At 38.7% G+C, this 15,755-nt stretch overlaps 1 protein-coding gene and 1 pseudogene across 1 annotated transcript; one reads left to right on the forward strand and one right to left on the reverse strand.

The window, feature by feature from the left end:
- Positions 1 to 11,606, reverse strand: LOC117905545 (annotated as a pseudogene).
- A 2,859-nt stretch (positions 11,607 to 14,465) lies between these two features.
- On the forward strand, positions 14,466 to 15,506 carry LOC117905546. Its single transcript, XM_034818445.1, has one exon. It carries the CDS (start codon positions 14,466 to 14,468, stop codon positions 15,504 to 15,506), a length of 1,041 nt encoding a protein of 346 aa, XP_034674336.1.
- Positions 15,507 to 15,755: the final 249 nt, after the last annotated feature.

Here is a 15,755-nt window from a genome sequence, read left to right on the forward strand (position 1 = left end):
TAGGTAAAAATTAATTGCCATTAATTTCAAATGAGGTAATCAATCATTATACAGTCACCCACATCACAAACTAGAGGGGCACAAAAATGGGATGCATACAGAGATCAAGCAACCAACAGAATGAGAAGAAATCAGCTTTACTCAGAGGGAAACCCCTCTGGGAACCCAAATATGAATCAACAAAAAGACAATCTAGTTGCTCCTTTCTGATCCAACAGGCAAAGCTTTTTCCTTGAGCCTTGAATCTAGTTTGCAGAAAAGCCTTGCCTATTCAGATATTAATATCTGCCCGCTTTGATCTTGAGTTGCTGCTATTTGGAGATTCAGTTCGTGTGAATCTTGGGAGGTTGTAGTCGTCAGAAATGGAGACTGGCTGCTGAGGACGTTGAGCAGGTGGAGGCATGTAATTCCGAGCTGGGAGTGGGGGAAGAATGTTGTACTTGTAAGGGTCGCCGCTTAAACTGCAGATAATGACACAGGCTGGTACCATCAGAATCCATCTAGTAATAGTAAAATGGACAAGCATAAAAGTTCATAATACATCATAAATAAATGATGTGTCATTAGATATTGCCAAGCCTATCATGTCATTTTGCCTTTTGCCCTCTTGATATGTTCTTCATTACCAGTAGGTATAAGAAAGAACAAAAGAGGGAGGGACCTCCTCCCAGCAAATTCTAAGCTTTGTCCATGGGTGATCCTTGGACCAGCTGAGAAACTATTCCTAGAAAGACAAAAAAATGTTGCTCTCCACAGATTCGATTGTATGCATTGGCAACTGTTGCCTTGACTGCCATGCATTATGGGATAAAAAGACCATCATCCTTTCCAAACATGCCTTCATGGCAATCACAGGCAATTAATAATAGCTATAAATGATGCTACATGCGGAAAGGTCTATAAACAAGACGAACAGAAACATTGATCGCCCACTCCAGCCAACTTTCATTCTCACTAGTTGGTTTTACCACTTCAGACTGAATTGCCAACTTTGCCTCCATCCAACTGCGTCAGCAGTGAAGTTTCCGTTGTTCAGACCACTTTCCCAAGTCCAACACTATCCAGGAGATGTGGGTTTGCCACAACAACACTCCACAATCTCCAGTTGCATGCCTGTAACAAATCTAAATCTGAATAAGTTTCAAGCTAAAGCAAAAGAATGATGGGAATCAGACTTGCTCAGATCTGCAGTTTCTCAAGATATGTCATCCTTTCTTTCCAAAATGATACCCAGGAATCTCTGCCCTTAAATTAGCCATAACTAATAGAAGCTAAAAGTAAACACTGGAAAGGGGCTCCCTGCATCACCTCAGCATTTCTAAATCTACTCCAAGTACAAATAAATAGAACTCATCCAGAAAGTAGCAGAGTGAATTTGCCAACATCCCTCAAGCAAATGAGAACCACTTGAAGCATCTCATGGAGCGCTCAAAACAGCACCTTCTTGCTATCTGTTGTAAGAAAGAATCACAAAATAAAGTGGAAAAGTGCTCCAGTAAGTGAAGTCAATAGCAAAAACATAGAAAGAATCTGACTTTCCTTCTCAACATCTAGAGGGATTAAACTGGCTTGTTTCATATTCCCCTTTTTCCAATTCTAGTCTGTAGAAATCGTTGAAATGACAAACGATGTGTTGTCTCCATAAGTTCTCCACAAAAATGTGTTGTCTTCATGCCCTTAACCTTTAAAATTTCTAAGCTAAAAAGACCACTTAACCAGCCAAAAGCATCATGCAACCTTTGAATTTCCCTGATTAAAGAGAATCAAAAGTGACCTGTATAAATGTAGTATCTGCACTGTAATTCGAAGCCAACAAGAAGCCACAAGTCTCAATCCAACCACAAGAACACGAAAAAAAAAATAGTCCTCATAGAACTGTTCCAAAATAATCAAAATTTCAGAAAGCTGGAACAATAACATTTTTGAGCTTCACAATAATATGGTGGTAAAGAAATAGCACCAAAAGCCACCATCACCAACAAAAACACAACTAGTTCTAGGATATGATGTATGAGAAAGTTTAGAACTGCTGAGCTTGATTTCAAAATTTTTCCCGACTCCCCCCACTTTTACAGCCTACAAGATGCATGCAGAGTGAATCTAGCTCCTTGAGATATGGATGTAGACTTGTTTCTACATCAACTCTGAAATTCCCATTTCCCAGACAATTTTTTTTCTGCCTTCCATATCTGCTCAAAAGCATATTTTTAGGAGGTCGCACCAATTCACAAAACATCTACTTGGTAAAAAGAAAAAAAAAAGAGTTGTTCTTTCTATAACCCCTTTCTTTTTTTTTCTTTTTTTTATCATTATGTTCGGGACTTAAACATTTGAAGCACATCAAATCCAAAATCTTCCAAAAATGTCATGAGAAGAATACTATTTAAAATCGCCAGTCAAATAAATGGGTATATTGAATAGACCATCGACCATAGACACTAAAAAGGTATAAAAGGATAGTTCTCCAAGCTTTCCCACTCTTTTCCACACAGTTCCTGTGCCAAGTCAATAGCATTTCTTTCACTGTTTTAGAAATCACCTAAGATCCCTCAAATATAGAGAACAAAACCTACAAACTCTTTACTTTTTCCATAATGGATAAGAGGATGGTTAGCTAATTCCTCTTCACTTTTTCTTAGACAATGATATATTGCCAGTGACCACCCTCTTCTTTTGAGTTGATCCAAGGTCAAAACTGTACCCCATGCCTTTTTCCCAAACAAAAAATCACATCCTTGTGGAGCCCCAGGAACCGCACACTTCCATTATAGGGAACTAGTTTTTCTTTTGCATTAGGGCTCAATATATTCCCTTTTTGTTTTTATCAAAACCTTATTAGTTCTAGAAGGATTCTCTTCTAGTACTTTTAACTTCATTCCATTGCAGTTATTTCTATTCTTTTTTTCCAAAAAATAAAAAACATATTTAATACTCCGAAACTAAATAAACATCATATAACAGCATTAAATGTTATCTAAAAGAAGTTTAGTTCAGCATTACCTTGTATCCATGTGGAAGACATCGTCATCACTCAAATTATCACTTGAGTGGGGGGCAGGTCTTTCAAATGGTGAACTCGACCAGGGGTTTGGTGCAGGTAATTCATTTGAAAAATATCTTCTCCTGATCAACTGGAAAACAAATACCAAAAAAGTTAAACTAATTAGTGCTCCATATGCAAATAATCCCTCATGACAGGCAATACCAAACACTCACCATTAAAAAGAACTTCTTCACAGCTTCCTTGTCAAATCTTGCTTCTTTGGCAGCCTTCAGAAATAAAAAAGATGAAAATTTTAAATATGTTTCCAACTGATAAAGAAACAAGAAAATAAAAATAAAAATAGCCAATTCACCTATCATACAAGTATTTTTTAACAAAAAGTACTATGTTGAATTTCACATTATCCAGCTAACTTAGAACACCATTTGCCACACGACATTCCACTTCATTGATAGAAGTGTCCAAAAACCAGTTAAGTTCAATACTCACCTGGTTAAGTCAATCTCTTCCAATTTGCAACCTCAACAAGAAATTTTAGAAATAAAAAATAAAATTTTAAAAAAATAGAATAATATACAATCACCTAATGGTTCAATACATGTATTGACATTTTTGTCATACATATCTATACTTCCATTATCTTGTCCTGCTGATAGTTTATATTACCCTTTGAAATCATTTGGCTTTCAAACTCCAATTGTTGAGATAGCCTTTATTGAGTTGCATGCAAATCAATTCACTGAAATTTCACTGTTCTGAAGATAAAATTTGAAATTCTGACAGTAACATTTGAATGTTTTAAAATTCCAGTTTCTGGCAACAGAGAAAATATTGGACCATCATAGTAGTTCATTTTGACAGTTCATGTTCTAGCTTCTGTTTTAAAAGAAAAAGAAAAATTAACAGTTCATTCCCAAGGAGGAATAAATTAGAATTAAGTTGCCCATAATTACTAAATCATAAAAATATTTTGTAAAGACTGCTAAAATGGTGTCTCAATGGTTATTGGATGCCAATTTTCTACTTGCAAGCCACAAGTGCAAGTTAGAAGTTCTTATAGAAGTCCTGACACTCAAACAAGGATTTCCCCTTTTTTCTTCTTAGAAGAATAGTTCTTGTCTAATTTACTGCTGTACTATAAGATAAGATGGTCTTCAAGATACTATATGAATGACAGATAGAAAATCAGTGAATAATATGCTTGCATTAGGATATATGCCCTGTAAAAGTGTCATATTCTCTGTTTTTACAATTTGCTATACTACAAGTCTCTTTTCTATTAATACATCACTTAGGCTTTAGCATTCTTTTAGATTTCACTTTGGGCAGTACTTCACAAATTTCCATAGATTGGTTTCTTCAACAACATTGCGATGTCAATATGAACACTGAAACTCCCATGGACCCATATCTCTGGGACTTATTTACATCTGGGTCAATACATTTGAAATTCAGGTGAGAGCAAAACTTTACAGAATTTGAAGCTCGTAATGCATGAACAAGAAGTTCAAGTATGGCTGCTGGGCAATGAATTAATTTCATTCTCATAAGAAACTATACTTTTATTATATTAATAAGTATGCATTAATAAAGAGGAAGAAAGACGAGAGAACCTTCAAAAAAAAAAAAAAAAATGTGCAGTGTAACCAAAAACATCGTAGTGGAAATTTTTAGCTTCCCATCCCTGAGATAAAATACCAAAACTCAGGGGGCATAAGAAGTCCAACAAAATCAACTAGGTAACCATTCAACCAGAAAGATTTACCTAGTTATATTTTTAGGTCCCTTGTGTATTTACACTAAGACTTAATCCAAAATCAAGCATGAATCCAGGTACATGTATCGTTGTGTAAGCACATATAAAAATGGATACACACATGTACAAGGTCCATTGAAATCGATGTCTTGCAATCTCACACATGTTTGCTATTAAAAAGTGCTGTGATTACTTAGGAAAGGACATATTTGATGGCAAGACATGTGGAGAAATTTGAAACCATTTGCCATCAACAAAATACTAGTTATTGGTTTGGGTCCCTGCAATTTTGTAGAATGTTCTTCATAGACCAGATTCATGCAAATTAATTTTCATTAAAGCTTGATCAACATATCCTATGTCCTGGACCTGTATAAATTACATATCAACATATGTTTGAATAGTGAAATGTTTTTCCTATGATGACTTGAAAAAATGAGACAAGAAAACTTCTCAGACACATAATTTTAATGCAGTCACACTAAAAGTGAGAATTCTTACAGCAATAAGGCCTCCACTTCCTGGAAACTCTCTGTCAGAGGTAGTTCCTCGCTAGATGGAAGCAAACCCTGCTTCTCAACCCACTGACGAGCAACATCAACAAGATTGCCACTGCTTCCTCTTTGGCCCTCCCTTGTTGCAATATCTACTTTGTTACCAATAACAATGAATGGGACAGGAAGGCCACAAGGACCAGCAGATCCTAGAGGAGCTGAGAACGTACCATTTCCTGCAATTTCAGAAGCCCACTTTTGCAAGTTTGTTTTTGTCCTTTTTTGGGAGAGATCATGGACAAAAATGACACCTGCACATAAATTTCAAGCAAAAAGGATCTAAAAGAACTGATTTTTACTGTATAGATATTTATCAGTGGTTGATTGGTTTGAATTGGAAAAATTATTAAACTGGAAAGAAACCTAAGCTCTGTAAGCATTCCCCCTTTTTTTTTCTTTTAACATTTTTAGCTCATCAAGAAAAACGAATTTATATCATGTTACATAATTTTAAGCATCAAGACCCATACTGCATATTCTTTTGTTTTAGAGATGGTTGTGTTGAAAACTTGTATTCATGCTTAACATTTACATCTAGGTCAGTGTCCTCACAAAATGTTAAATTCATAAAGTGGGAAACATCTCCCAAGGAATTGAGCTTCAAAGTGGGATTTATAATGCTTTGAAAGCATTTCAGGCACATTCCTGACAGATGTTAATCACCCTTGCATTTTCAGCAACCACAATTCCTAAAATTTGGAAACATGCGTCCCATATTTATTACCTGTGCTACCCTAGTCATAAGTAAGCTTCCTGTATTAGTTTCATTTCTGAAGTGCAAGTCACGTTATTTCTAATTTTCTAGTTCCTGGTTTTGACGTATTATATAATTTATATTAGACATCTGTTACATGGTTTTTCTTTACTAATAATGAAAATATTGACTACTGCAAATAGAAACAGAAGCAGGCTAGATATCACACAGCTGCTACCGTGTGATAGGTGGTGTAGCAAAAGGCCACACTAAATCCAAGAGCCTAACAACCAAAAAGAGGATCTGCATTTTTTTATATAGAAAACTAGGAATCACACAGTTAAATCCTTCACAGAAAGACAACAGAACTGTACAAATGCATGCTTGCTCCATTTTACTTCACTTGGATGGTGATGTTCTATGCTTGTGATAGTATACAAACTCAAGAAAAATAATATGGCACAACCCATGACAGACAAACCTTCCAAAAATTAGCTTATAATGAAAAGGATAATATGAGATGTAAAATACATGTTATTAACATATCCAGCATCTGACTCATGAACAGTCCAGCGATCTGTAACTGTCCAGGACCTTGATATTAGGTCATCCATTGCTACAATCGTGTCAATGTCTTCCAACCATAAAAAAAGCCACCTTCAGTTAGAAAGGAGATTTCCCATTTCCAAATCTATTTCACTAGTAATAACATTGCCATAATCTACCACTAATGGAAAAAGTTTACCACAGAAGTTCTTGAAGTAAGACAAAGTTTGCTGACTTCATCAAGGAGATTGAGTCTATGGTTACAAAGACAATCCACTAAGTCCATGAAAGTAATCAACATCAAGCCTCCTACAACTGTACAGGGGAACTAAACCCTAACCAGCCAAAATAATATCAGCCACAACCCCAAAGCAAAACAACTAATGAGGAAAAAGATGATTCATCACCTAGACACTGCATAACAAAGGACACATCTCTCAAGGCTCGACTTTAAAAGGTCTCCTAATCTGTAACAAGTCATCGATATAAGAGAGAGACATTGATAGGAAGACGCCAGCAAACCAAGGTCCAAATCAAGAAAAGATGGAGAAGAATGAACTTGATGCAAAGAAAGCATGAAAAATAAGAAGTCATTAATTTCCAGATTTGTTAAATTATATCAGAACCCAAAGTTCCAAGAATGGGGTGAGCAAGATTGACCTAATACAAGAGAGAGAGAAAATCTCAAACCCTTGAGATAAAACAGAAACAGGGACATTTAAAGCAAAGGTTTTGGCCCCCTCACCAAAGCTCCTCCTGAAGCTGGATCTTCAACATATCACCAACAGGACAACAAACAAATGAGTGAATCAGAAATATAGGAGAATGAGATAGCTTTTCAGGGACAAGGTTCTGACTACCCAACCACAAAGTTGGCCTCTCATTTATTTGAGTGCGGAAAATAGATGCTTCTAATGAAGGATTTCATAATGGCCCACTCTCCAGAGGAAACATCAAAAGCCACCTTCCCACTAGAGTTCCATTTCTCAAGGAGACCCTCCAAGACCAAAACCCTCCTTCACACTTAGGCTTACAGACCTAACTTCAATCTATAAGGTGATCTCTTACCTTCCTGAAAATCAAATCAAAGAAAATTTTGATAAATCTCTCTATCCTAAATGCAATATCATTTTTTATCTTGAAAAATAGAAGGTAGTATGTGGGGATATAGGCAAGACAAGAGCAAACAAAAAGCAATGCCCTTCCTAAAACTATCACCACCACAAGGCAAGTCTACAACTAAGTTCCTTACTAATCCCCAATACTTGATAAGGTACCATTGTCTATGCTGACTTAGGGCCTAATGCTAGCTTGAAGACTTATTTCCCAAACGAGTTTAAATGTTAAGAGGCCATATTTATTTTAGTCCTCAAAAGAAGATGGCCTCATCTCAAAAATGAATGTCGGGCACCCTAATGCAATTCCTCCCTACCTCAAAGTCCTTATTGAGACCATGAACTGAAATAAATATGGCCTCCCTACCCTAATGCTCTCATCATCATTCCACTCAGAACCAATGATTTAGAAACCTGATTGGACTGACCGGTTCAACTGATCACACTGTCAACCAGCACCCTCACCGGTTTGGGCCACTTTTGAGACATTTGGGAGTTGAACAGGGCCTGAACTGTGTGAACTAGTGGTTGGACCATTGACCAATGTGAACCAGTCAATTTTGGAAGGATCATTCCCTCCACATCCTTTTATTTATTTATTTATTTAAGTTTTAATTATCCAAAATGATGCTGTTTTGAAGGATTTCAATAAAACAATGCTGTTTCAGCCAGCCTTGTGTTCTATGCTCCAAATCCCCAAAATCCCAATTTTTGCACAAGAACCCTAATGCTTTACCATTTGCTCTTTGGAAACTTGGAAGATCAAGAAACTCTCTCTGCTCATAGCAATGAACTCGTTGCAGGTTGCTCTATTCTCCAAGTTCTGCTTTCACATTTTTTTCAAGTTGAGATTTTGGTTGAGCCAGAATCGTGGAGTTTCATTGAGTTGAATGAGAAAAAATCTTTTACAGTGACATTCACCATCACCTAATGACATCAGACATTAACATTTTCAATCACATAGAATGCTTTGACAGCAAGCATGTGGTCGGAAGTCCAACTGTGCAGTTGGACGTAGAACTAGGATGCAAAGGATAGTTGTTCACTAATTCAAAAATAGAGGGAGCGGAAATTGAAAAAAAAAAATAATTTGCTGGTTCTAGTGTTAAGTGATATTCTCTAAGAAAGAAAACATGGAAAAACCAAGAACGTGGGTATGTTTTCTTTTTCAATGCACAATATTATTGACAATATGTATATTTAATGGACTGCTGAAAGATTTAAGAAGTCGTGAATCAATAGGCCATATGACATATATGAGTTTCTAAGTATTTCCATTGATTTGATCAAAAATCAAGAAAGGAAAATTTGTTCAACTTCTGTGCACCACCAAATGGGACTCCTTTTAATTAATTATAACAAGAATCATAATAACTATATGAAAACTATAGATAATAGGAAACACTTTTGCAACAGATTAATATATAATTTAGTTTTGTAGATATAATCACATTTGTGGAGACAAACTATGACTATATTTTTGCATCAGCATTCAAGTTCCAATTTGCCCACTACTGTTGTTCTATCTCTTTGGGATTGATATGAGTTAGGAGCTTGAGATTTTAATAGTAAAAATATAAGATATTAGAAAACAAATTACTGCAGGGTGGAATTTTCTCAATTTCAAATTGAAGGAACATTAAAATACCCAATGTGTTTAGCACTTCGTTTCAAGATTATTAGGGGAGATTTTGTGAAATAGCTCAACAAACAGAGATGTTGTCAAAATTTCACTAGAATTTATCATTTTAATTTCTTATAATGATTTTCAATTTCAATAATTCATCAATTATATATTTATGATGTCATAATGATGTCATTATTCAATGGCAGTTTAACTACCTGTTTGACCATTAAACCGTAACCTAGCAACTTTTTCGATTTAATAACCAGTTCGATTACAAAAACATAGCTTGAAACATCCACCATAATTATAAACTCCAAAGCAGAAAGAGGACCTTAACTAAGACTTGGAGCAACCTCAACCCAACCCCTCAGTATAAACAACAAAAAATGACAAATAAATACAATACATCAACCAATAAGAAGTAGAGCAAAAAGAGTAAACAGAACAATCTTCAAAAACAAAATTTGCTAAGAGAATCTAAGGTCCTTATTCCCATAACCATCTAGTCAATGAGGACAATGTGTGACTCAAGACCAAGAACTTTTTGTACATCAAGAACTCTATCCACATGACAACAAACTTTTTCCACATCCATAACTCTATCTACATTCTTATACTTTTTCTCCTACATTAAAATCCAATGCAATGTTATTAATCAATAAAATATGAAATTAAGAATGGAAATAAAGGCTTACCATTGATTTGTGAATAGAAAAGAGAACGACAATCTTTGTATCGCTCATGTCCTGAAACATCCCAAAGTTCAACAAAGAAATCCCTCTCTGTATTGCCTTTATTGCTATTGGAAGAGCTACTAGAACTTCCATATGTGAGATGCTGGATAAGGCTATGGTAAAGTTAGTGAAGAGTTTATGCTATAGCCACTACTCCAAATTGGCTCTAAGAAATGAACAAATAAATAAAGATAAACAGAAGAGGGGAAAAAAAAAAAAAAAAAAAAAAAGAGACCATAAACCCTCACCTTTATACCAACCATACACCCAATTGTTTGAGGAGGCCGGGCAATTGAACAACCTTTAATGATCAAATGGACAAGTGAAGTTTTTCCCACACCTACCAACAGTTTGAAGTTTCAAGGTGCAATTAGTCAGAAGTCTAAGAGAGGCTTTACAATTGAAATTGAGTAAAGAGATATGTTGAAACATCATATAAAAACACTTTGCAGTGGGGAAAATTAAGAAGAAAACTCAATCATGATTTATTCAGGTCATATTTGTGCTTATAGAACCTTCCTTTATGTGGATGCTTGAGAATGGATTAATGTTGCCATAGAAGCACTTAACCAATAATGAAGATTTTCTAGTGATAATCTTGTCGATCTACTTTAAACCAAGACTGCCAGACTTTATGATGTTTGCAGAGAAGCTGAAAGCTTCAACTTTGGTGTGACTTGATAGATTAATCAATTAATCAAACAAATTCACAATTAAGCTATTTGTATGTAATTTAAGACGGTTCAAGTCAACATACAAATTACAAAAGGTTTTCAGCATATTGCAGCATTCCAAGTTAAGACTTAACTTCCCATTCAATTGCTTCTGTTGTAATAGAAAGTAGATTACATTATGTATCTTGTCTTAGAATTTGTTTGTAATGGGGCACAATCATCTCAACTGGTAGTTCCAATATTAAGATTAGCTTCATAAGCAATTTATCTTGAAAATTTGAAAATAAAAAACTACTTCTTGTCAGTCACAATTATGCTTTCTAAAATATTATTTGTATCCCAATTCTCAGAAAAATAGAAAGTAGATTACATTCTGTATCTTCTCCTAGAATTTGCTTGTAAGGGGCACAACTGACTTAATTAGTAGTATCAACACTACAATAAGTTTCATACAAGTTTCTCATTTGGATACTTTAATTGTTTAACCCGATTAAAACATGTCAATCCCTTCATTGACTTTCTATTCACTCAGGTCTCCTTCAATCATTTAACTGTGATAAAATGGCTTAAATCATCATTTGGTAATGCATCCAATAAACAACTAGACTTTAAGTTCCAGAATTGTGATTTCTAATTTTATCAAGACAGGGACCAAGCCTACATGCTGAGTTTCGCCTTTCTAGCATGTTTTATGTGATAATTTCCAAACAGATAATATTATTTTCTTCCACCACAAAAATTAGCTACTAGCTCCTAAGAGAGATTAGGCCAGCAGAAGCAAAACATAACCTGGCCAATCAATCTAAAACTAAATATTTAAATGATTTTCTCACCAAAAACTTGCAAGAATAAGGCTCCACAAGTCAAAAATAGGTCAGTGTAAGCCTTGCCCGGTCACCCATTCTACTTCATTATAGTGTTTGACAAGCAAACAAGGATTCATGACCTCAACCCCAAATAGTGGAAATATCCCAGTAGTTACAAATTTGATTCAGTAGAACCATGATTAGCAATACAAGAAAAAACAAAACAAGAAATAAACAAATTCATGAGGGGTAGGACATTCAGGAATTGAGGACAATATATGAGAGATAAATCTCTAAAATAATTCCACCATCTGCACCAAATGCCAACCAAATGAACTAGTAACAAGAACTCATCATGGTTATAAGCAAGAGGAGTGCTACAAAGTGGGCAGTTGTTCAATATTGCAGTGAATCTTTTCTGCCTAAAATACAGTTCATAACAAAGCAATCTTCATACAATAAGTGTCTTGCAACAGGTTTCCTAAGCGATGAGAGAGAGAGAGGGCGTGAGAGAGAGAGAGGGCGAGAGCGAGGGGGAAGGCGACGATGATGAGGTAAGGTCGAATCGGAAAAGGCAGAAGTTCGGAGTGGAATCGAAAATCTTTGAAGTAGAGGTGGAGAAGAGAAGGGGCAAAACCCTACTCTTTATTGTGGAAAGCAAAAACGGTGTTTCCTCTTGGGTCAGGTTGGGAACGGCAAGCGTTGGGACGTTCCTGGAAGGATTGGAACTGTGTATCAAGGATCGGAAATCCGATAAATGGGAGAAGGGATGGAAGGAGAAGGGGCGAAGGTATTCCATGGTGCATGAAGAGAACAGGGCGGGAAGCTTCATTAGGCTAGGAGTCGTAGACGTGGAGGAAAAACGATTCAGCATCTGTATCCCGAAAGGAAGAGGGGCAAGAGAGGGATGGACAGCTATGGCAAATGTGGTGCGGAACTTATTCTCTAGGGTTGATAGAAGGGAGATAAACAAGGATGAGCTAACCCCTGTAAGAGTGTCTCCTGAAAAGGGAAAGTGTTGGGGGAAAAGGTACAACATCGAGATAAGGATGGAGGTTAAGGGGGAGGATATTTGTAGAAACGTGGGTCGATTGGGTCAATGTCTGATAGGAAAATGGAATCCTAGAGTAGCAGGAGGAGGGGATTTGGAGAGAATGGGATGGATGATGGCGAGTGCTTGGGGGCTAAAAGGAAGGTTAGGGTTGGCTTGGATGGATGAGGGGCGGGCCCTACTGGAGTTTGAAACGGCGGCAGAAGCTAGAAAAACCTTCAACGGCGGAGACAGGTGGTGGGGGGGATTTTCATTGAGTTGAAGTTATGGAGTCCATGCTATGGGTGTTTGGAAGAAGGGGAGTTAGAAGAGGAAGTATGGGTGAGGATAAAAGGACTGCCGCTATCGCTATGGACTCCGAGTATATTGCGAAGAATAGGTGAGGAATGCGGGGGTTTTGTCGCCATGGATGATCCGACAGAGAAAATGGAGGACCTCAGTTGGCCGAGGATTTTGGTGAAGACGAAAGGGGATGAGCTGCCAAGCTCGGTAAGCATTGGGGTTGAAGAGAACTGTTATCACCTCCCGCTGTGGTGGGAGGCATCACCGTTGATCAGAAAGAAGGTGGAGAACAGTCGGAGTGCAAAAGACTGTGAGGGAGGGGACGACGGAGATGCACGCGCTGGCCGGCGAGTGGAGGTTGGTGACAGCGCGGGCTCCGAGGCACTGCTACGGGCAGTTGATGTGACGGATGGACAGCATGACGAGAAGGGTAGGGCTAAGTCGGTGGGCCATATCCAATTCAGGTCGGTTCTCCGGGTGTCAGAGGATGGGGCGGATAATGGGTTGATCCCAAATGGGCCTAATGTCAATGTGGGCCTCAGGAGGGATGGGGAGCCTAGCCCATTTCCATTATCTGGACCAGGGTGGACTAAAGTAATTAGTAGTGGTGGGCTTGGGTTATCGGGCAGACCTAAAGGCCCAAAAGGCAAAGAGAAAGCGGTAGAGGAAAGATATGGGCCACGGTCTGGGTCGCCTATGAATAGAGGAGAGGGCAGTGGGCCGTCTTCGAGTGGGCTTCAAGAGGCACAGCGAGGTGGGCCGTCTCAGAGAACAGGCCTGAAGGTGAGCAAGCATTTTGGGGAGGTCTGGGCTCAATCTGGGATGTTTGTTAATGACAATTCCGAGATAGAATTCCTAAGAGCAAGGGAGATGGAAACTGCGAGCGCCCAGAAGGCCAATCCTCTTGAGGAAATGGTAGACAGTGCCCTCCAGAATGAAGCAATGAGGTATGAGGTCTTCTCTTCTTTAGGGGGATCATGGGTTTCAGGGAATTCTTCTCCATCTTCTTTGCTTGTTCTTGGTCGGACTCCAGAGGGGGAGTTCTTTGACCATTCTGGGGTTATTGGGAAGAATTGCCAAAAGGGTAGAAACTCTCAAGGGCAAGATGTAGAGGGTACCAGGGCGACTGGTAGTGCTTGCTGGGAGATGGTTGAATTCAGAGGGCCCATAGCAATGGCAAGGGAGCAGGAAGGGGGATCTTCACAGAATGAGAATCAAAGGGAAAGGGGGGAGGAGGACCTGGGTTGGCAAGAAAGTAGCCTCGCAAGATTTAGTCAATTTCTGGGCTTTCTGACTGATGGGCTGGAGAAGGAGATTTTAAATTTTCTGTCTAAAATCAGGAAGAGAAGAGAAAAGATTCATAGTAAAGGATTACTGGAAAAATCGAGGTTTGAAAGGGAACTAAAGAGGTTGGAGTGCTCAGTGAATTATGAGGGGGATGGCAAAATGAAGGGCCCGATTAAGGGCAAAGGGGAGCAGATGGAGATTGTTTAATGAATCTCAAATTGGTAAGTTGGAATGTAAGGGGGGTGAACGAAAGTACGAAAAGGAAGGTTATTAAATCGGCCTTAAGGAAGCAGAAGGTGGATCTCTTCTGCATCCAGGAGACAAAAATCCAGATTATGACTGATAGGGTGGTGAGAAGTCTAGGGACAGGTAGATTTTTGGATTGGAAGGCCTTGAATGCGTGTGGCTCGGCTGGGGGTATTCTGATCTGTTGGGATAAAAGAGCTTTGGAGTTGCTGGAGTGGGAGGTGGGGCAGTTCTCTTTATCCTGTAGATTCAGGACAATGGAGAATGGGGTGATTTGGGCTTTTACGGGGGTTTATGGCCCTTTCACTAGACTTGAAAGGGAGTGGCTTTGGGAAGAAGTAGGGGCAATCAGAGGTATTTGGGAGGGGCCTTGGTGTCTAGGTGGTGACTTCAACATTACCCTGGCTCAAGGTGAGAGAAGTAGGCAAGGGAGAATGACTTCAGCTATGAGGAGGTTTGCGGAAGTGGTAGATGATCTAGGCCTGGTGGACCTTCATCTACAAGGGGGTGCATTCACGTGGTCTGGGGGCCTGAATAACATGTCAAGGGCCCGTCTAGATAGATTCCTGGTCTCTCCTTGTTGGTTGGATCAATTCAGTAGGGTGAGTCAGCGGAGACTTCCCAGGCCGATTTCGGACCACTATCCAGTTTTATTAGAGGGGGGTAGTTGGAGGAGAGGGCCTACACCCTTCAGATTTGAAAATATGTGGTTTAAAGTAGAGGGGTTTAAGGAATTAATCCGGAGTTGGTGGCAGGGGATAGAGGTCAGGGGCAGTGCCAGTTTTAGATTATCGGTGAAAATGAAGGAACTGAAGCAGAAGCTTAAAGTTTGGAATAGGGAGGAGTTTGGTAATCTGGGAAGGAACAAGGAGGCTGCGATTCAACAAGTGGAGTATTGGGACAGAGTAAAGGAGGAAAGGAGCTTGTCTATGGAGGAAGTAGCTTGTAAGAAGAAAGCCAATGAGGATTATGCTAAGTGGGTTGATCTGGAAGAAACTCACTGGAGGCAAGTGTCTAGGGAACTTTGGATGAAGGCAGGTGATAGGAATACAAGATATTTCCACCGTATGGCGTCTGCTCATAGGAGAGTCAATCACATGGACGAGTTAAAATTGATGGGGTTAGGTTGACAGAGGAGGGGGAAATTAGAGAGGGGGTAGCTAATGCTTTTAAGCAGCAATTCTCTGAGAGTCAGGGGTGGATGGCGGACATTGGAAATCTCCCTTTTAATCAAATTTGTGTGCAAGAGGCAGAGAAGCTGGAGGATTCCTTCTCTGAGGGTGAAGTCCTGTCGGCCTTGATGGATATGAATGGGGATAAAGCCCCAGGTCCTGACGGGTTTCTCAGTCTTCTTTTGGCAATGCTGCTGTGGGATTTCG

This window comes from Vitis riparia, chromosome 18 (assembly GCF_004353265.1).
Source record: "Vitis riparia cultivar Riparia Gloire de Montpellier isolate 1030 chromosome 18, EGFV_Vit.rip_1.0, whole genome shotgun sequence".
NCBI classification, from domain to species: domain Eukaryota; kingdom Viridiplantae; phylum Streptophyta; class Magnoliopsida; order Vitales; family Vitaceae; genus Vitis; species Vitis riparia.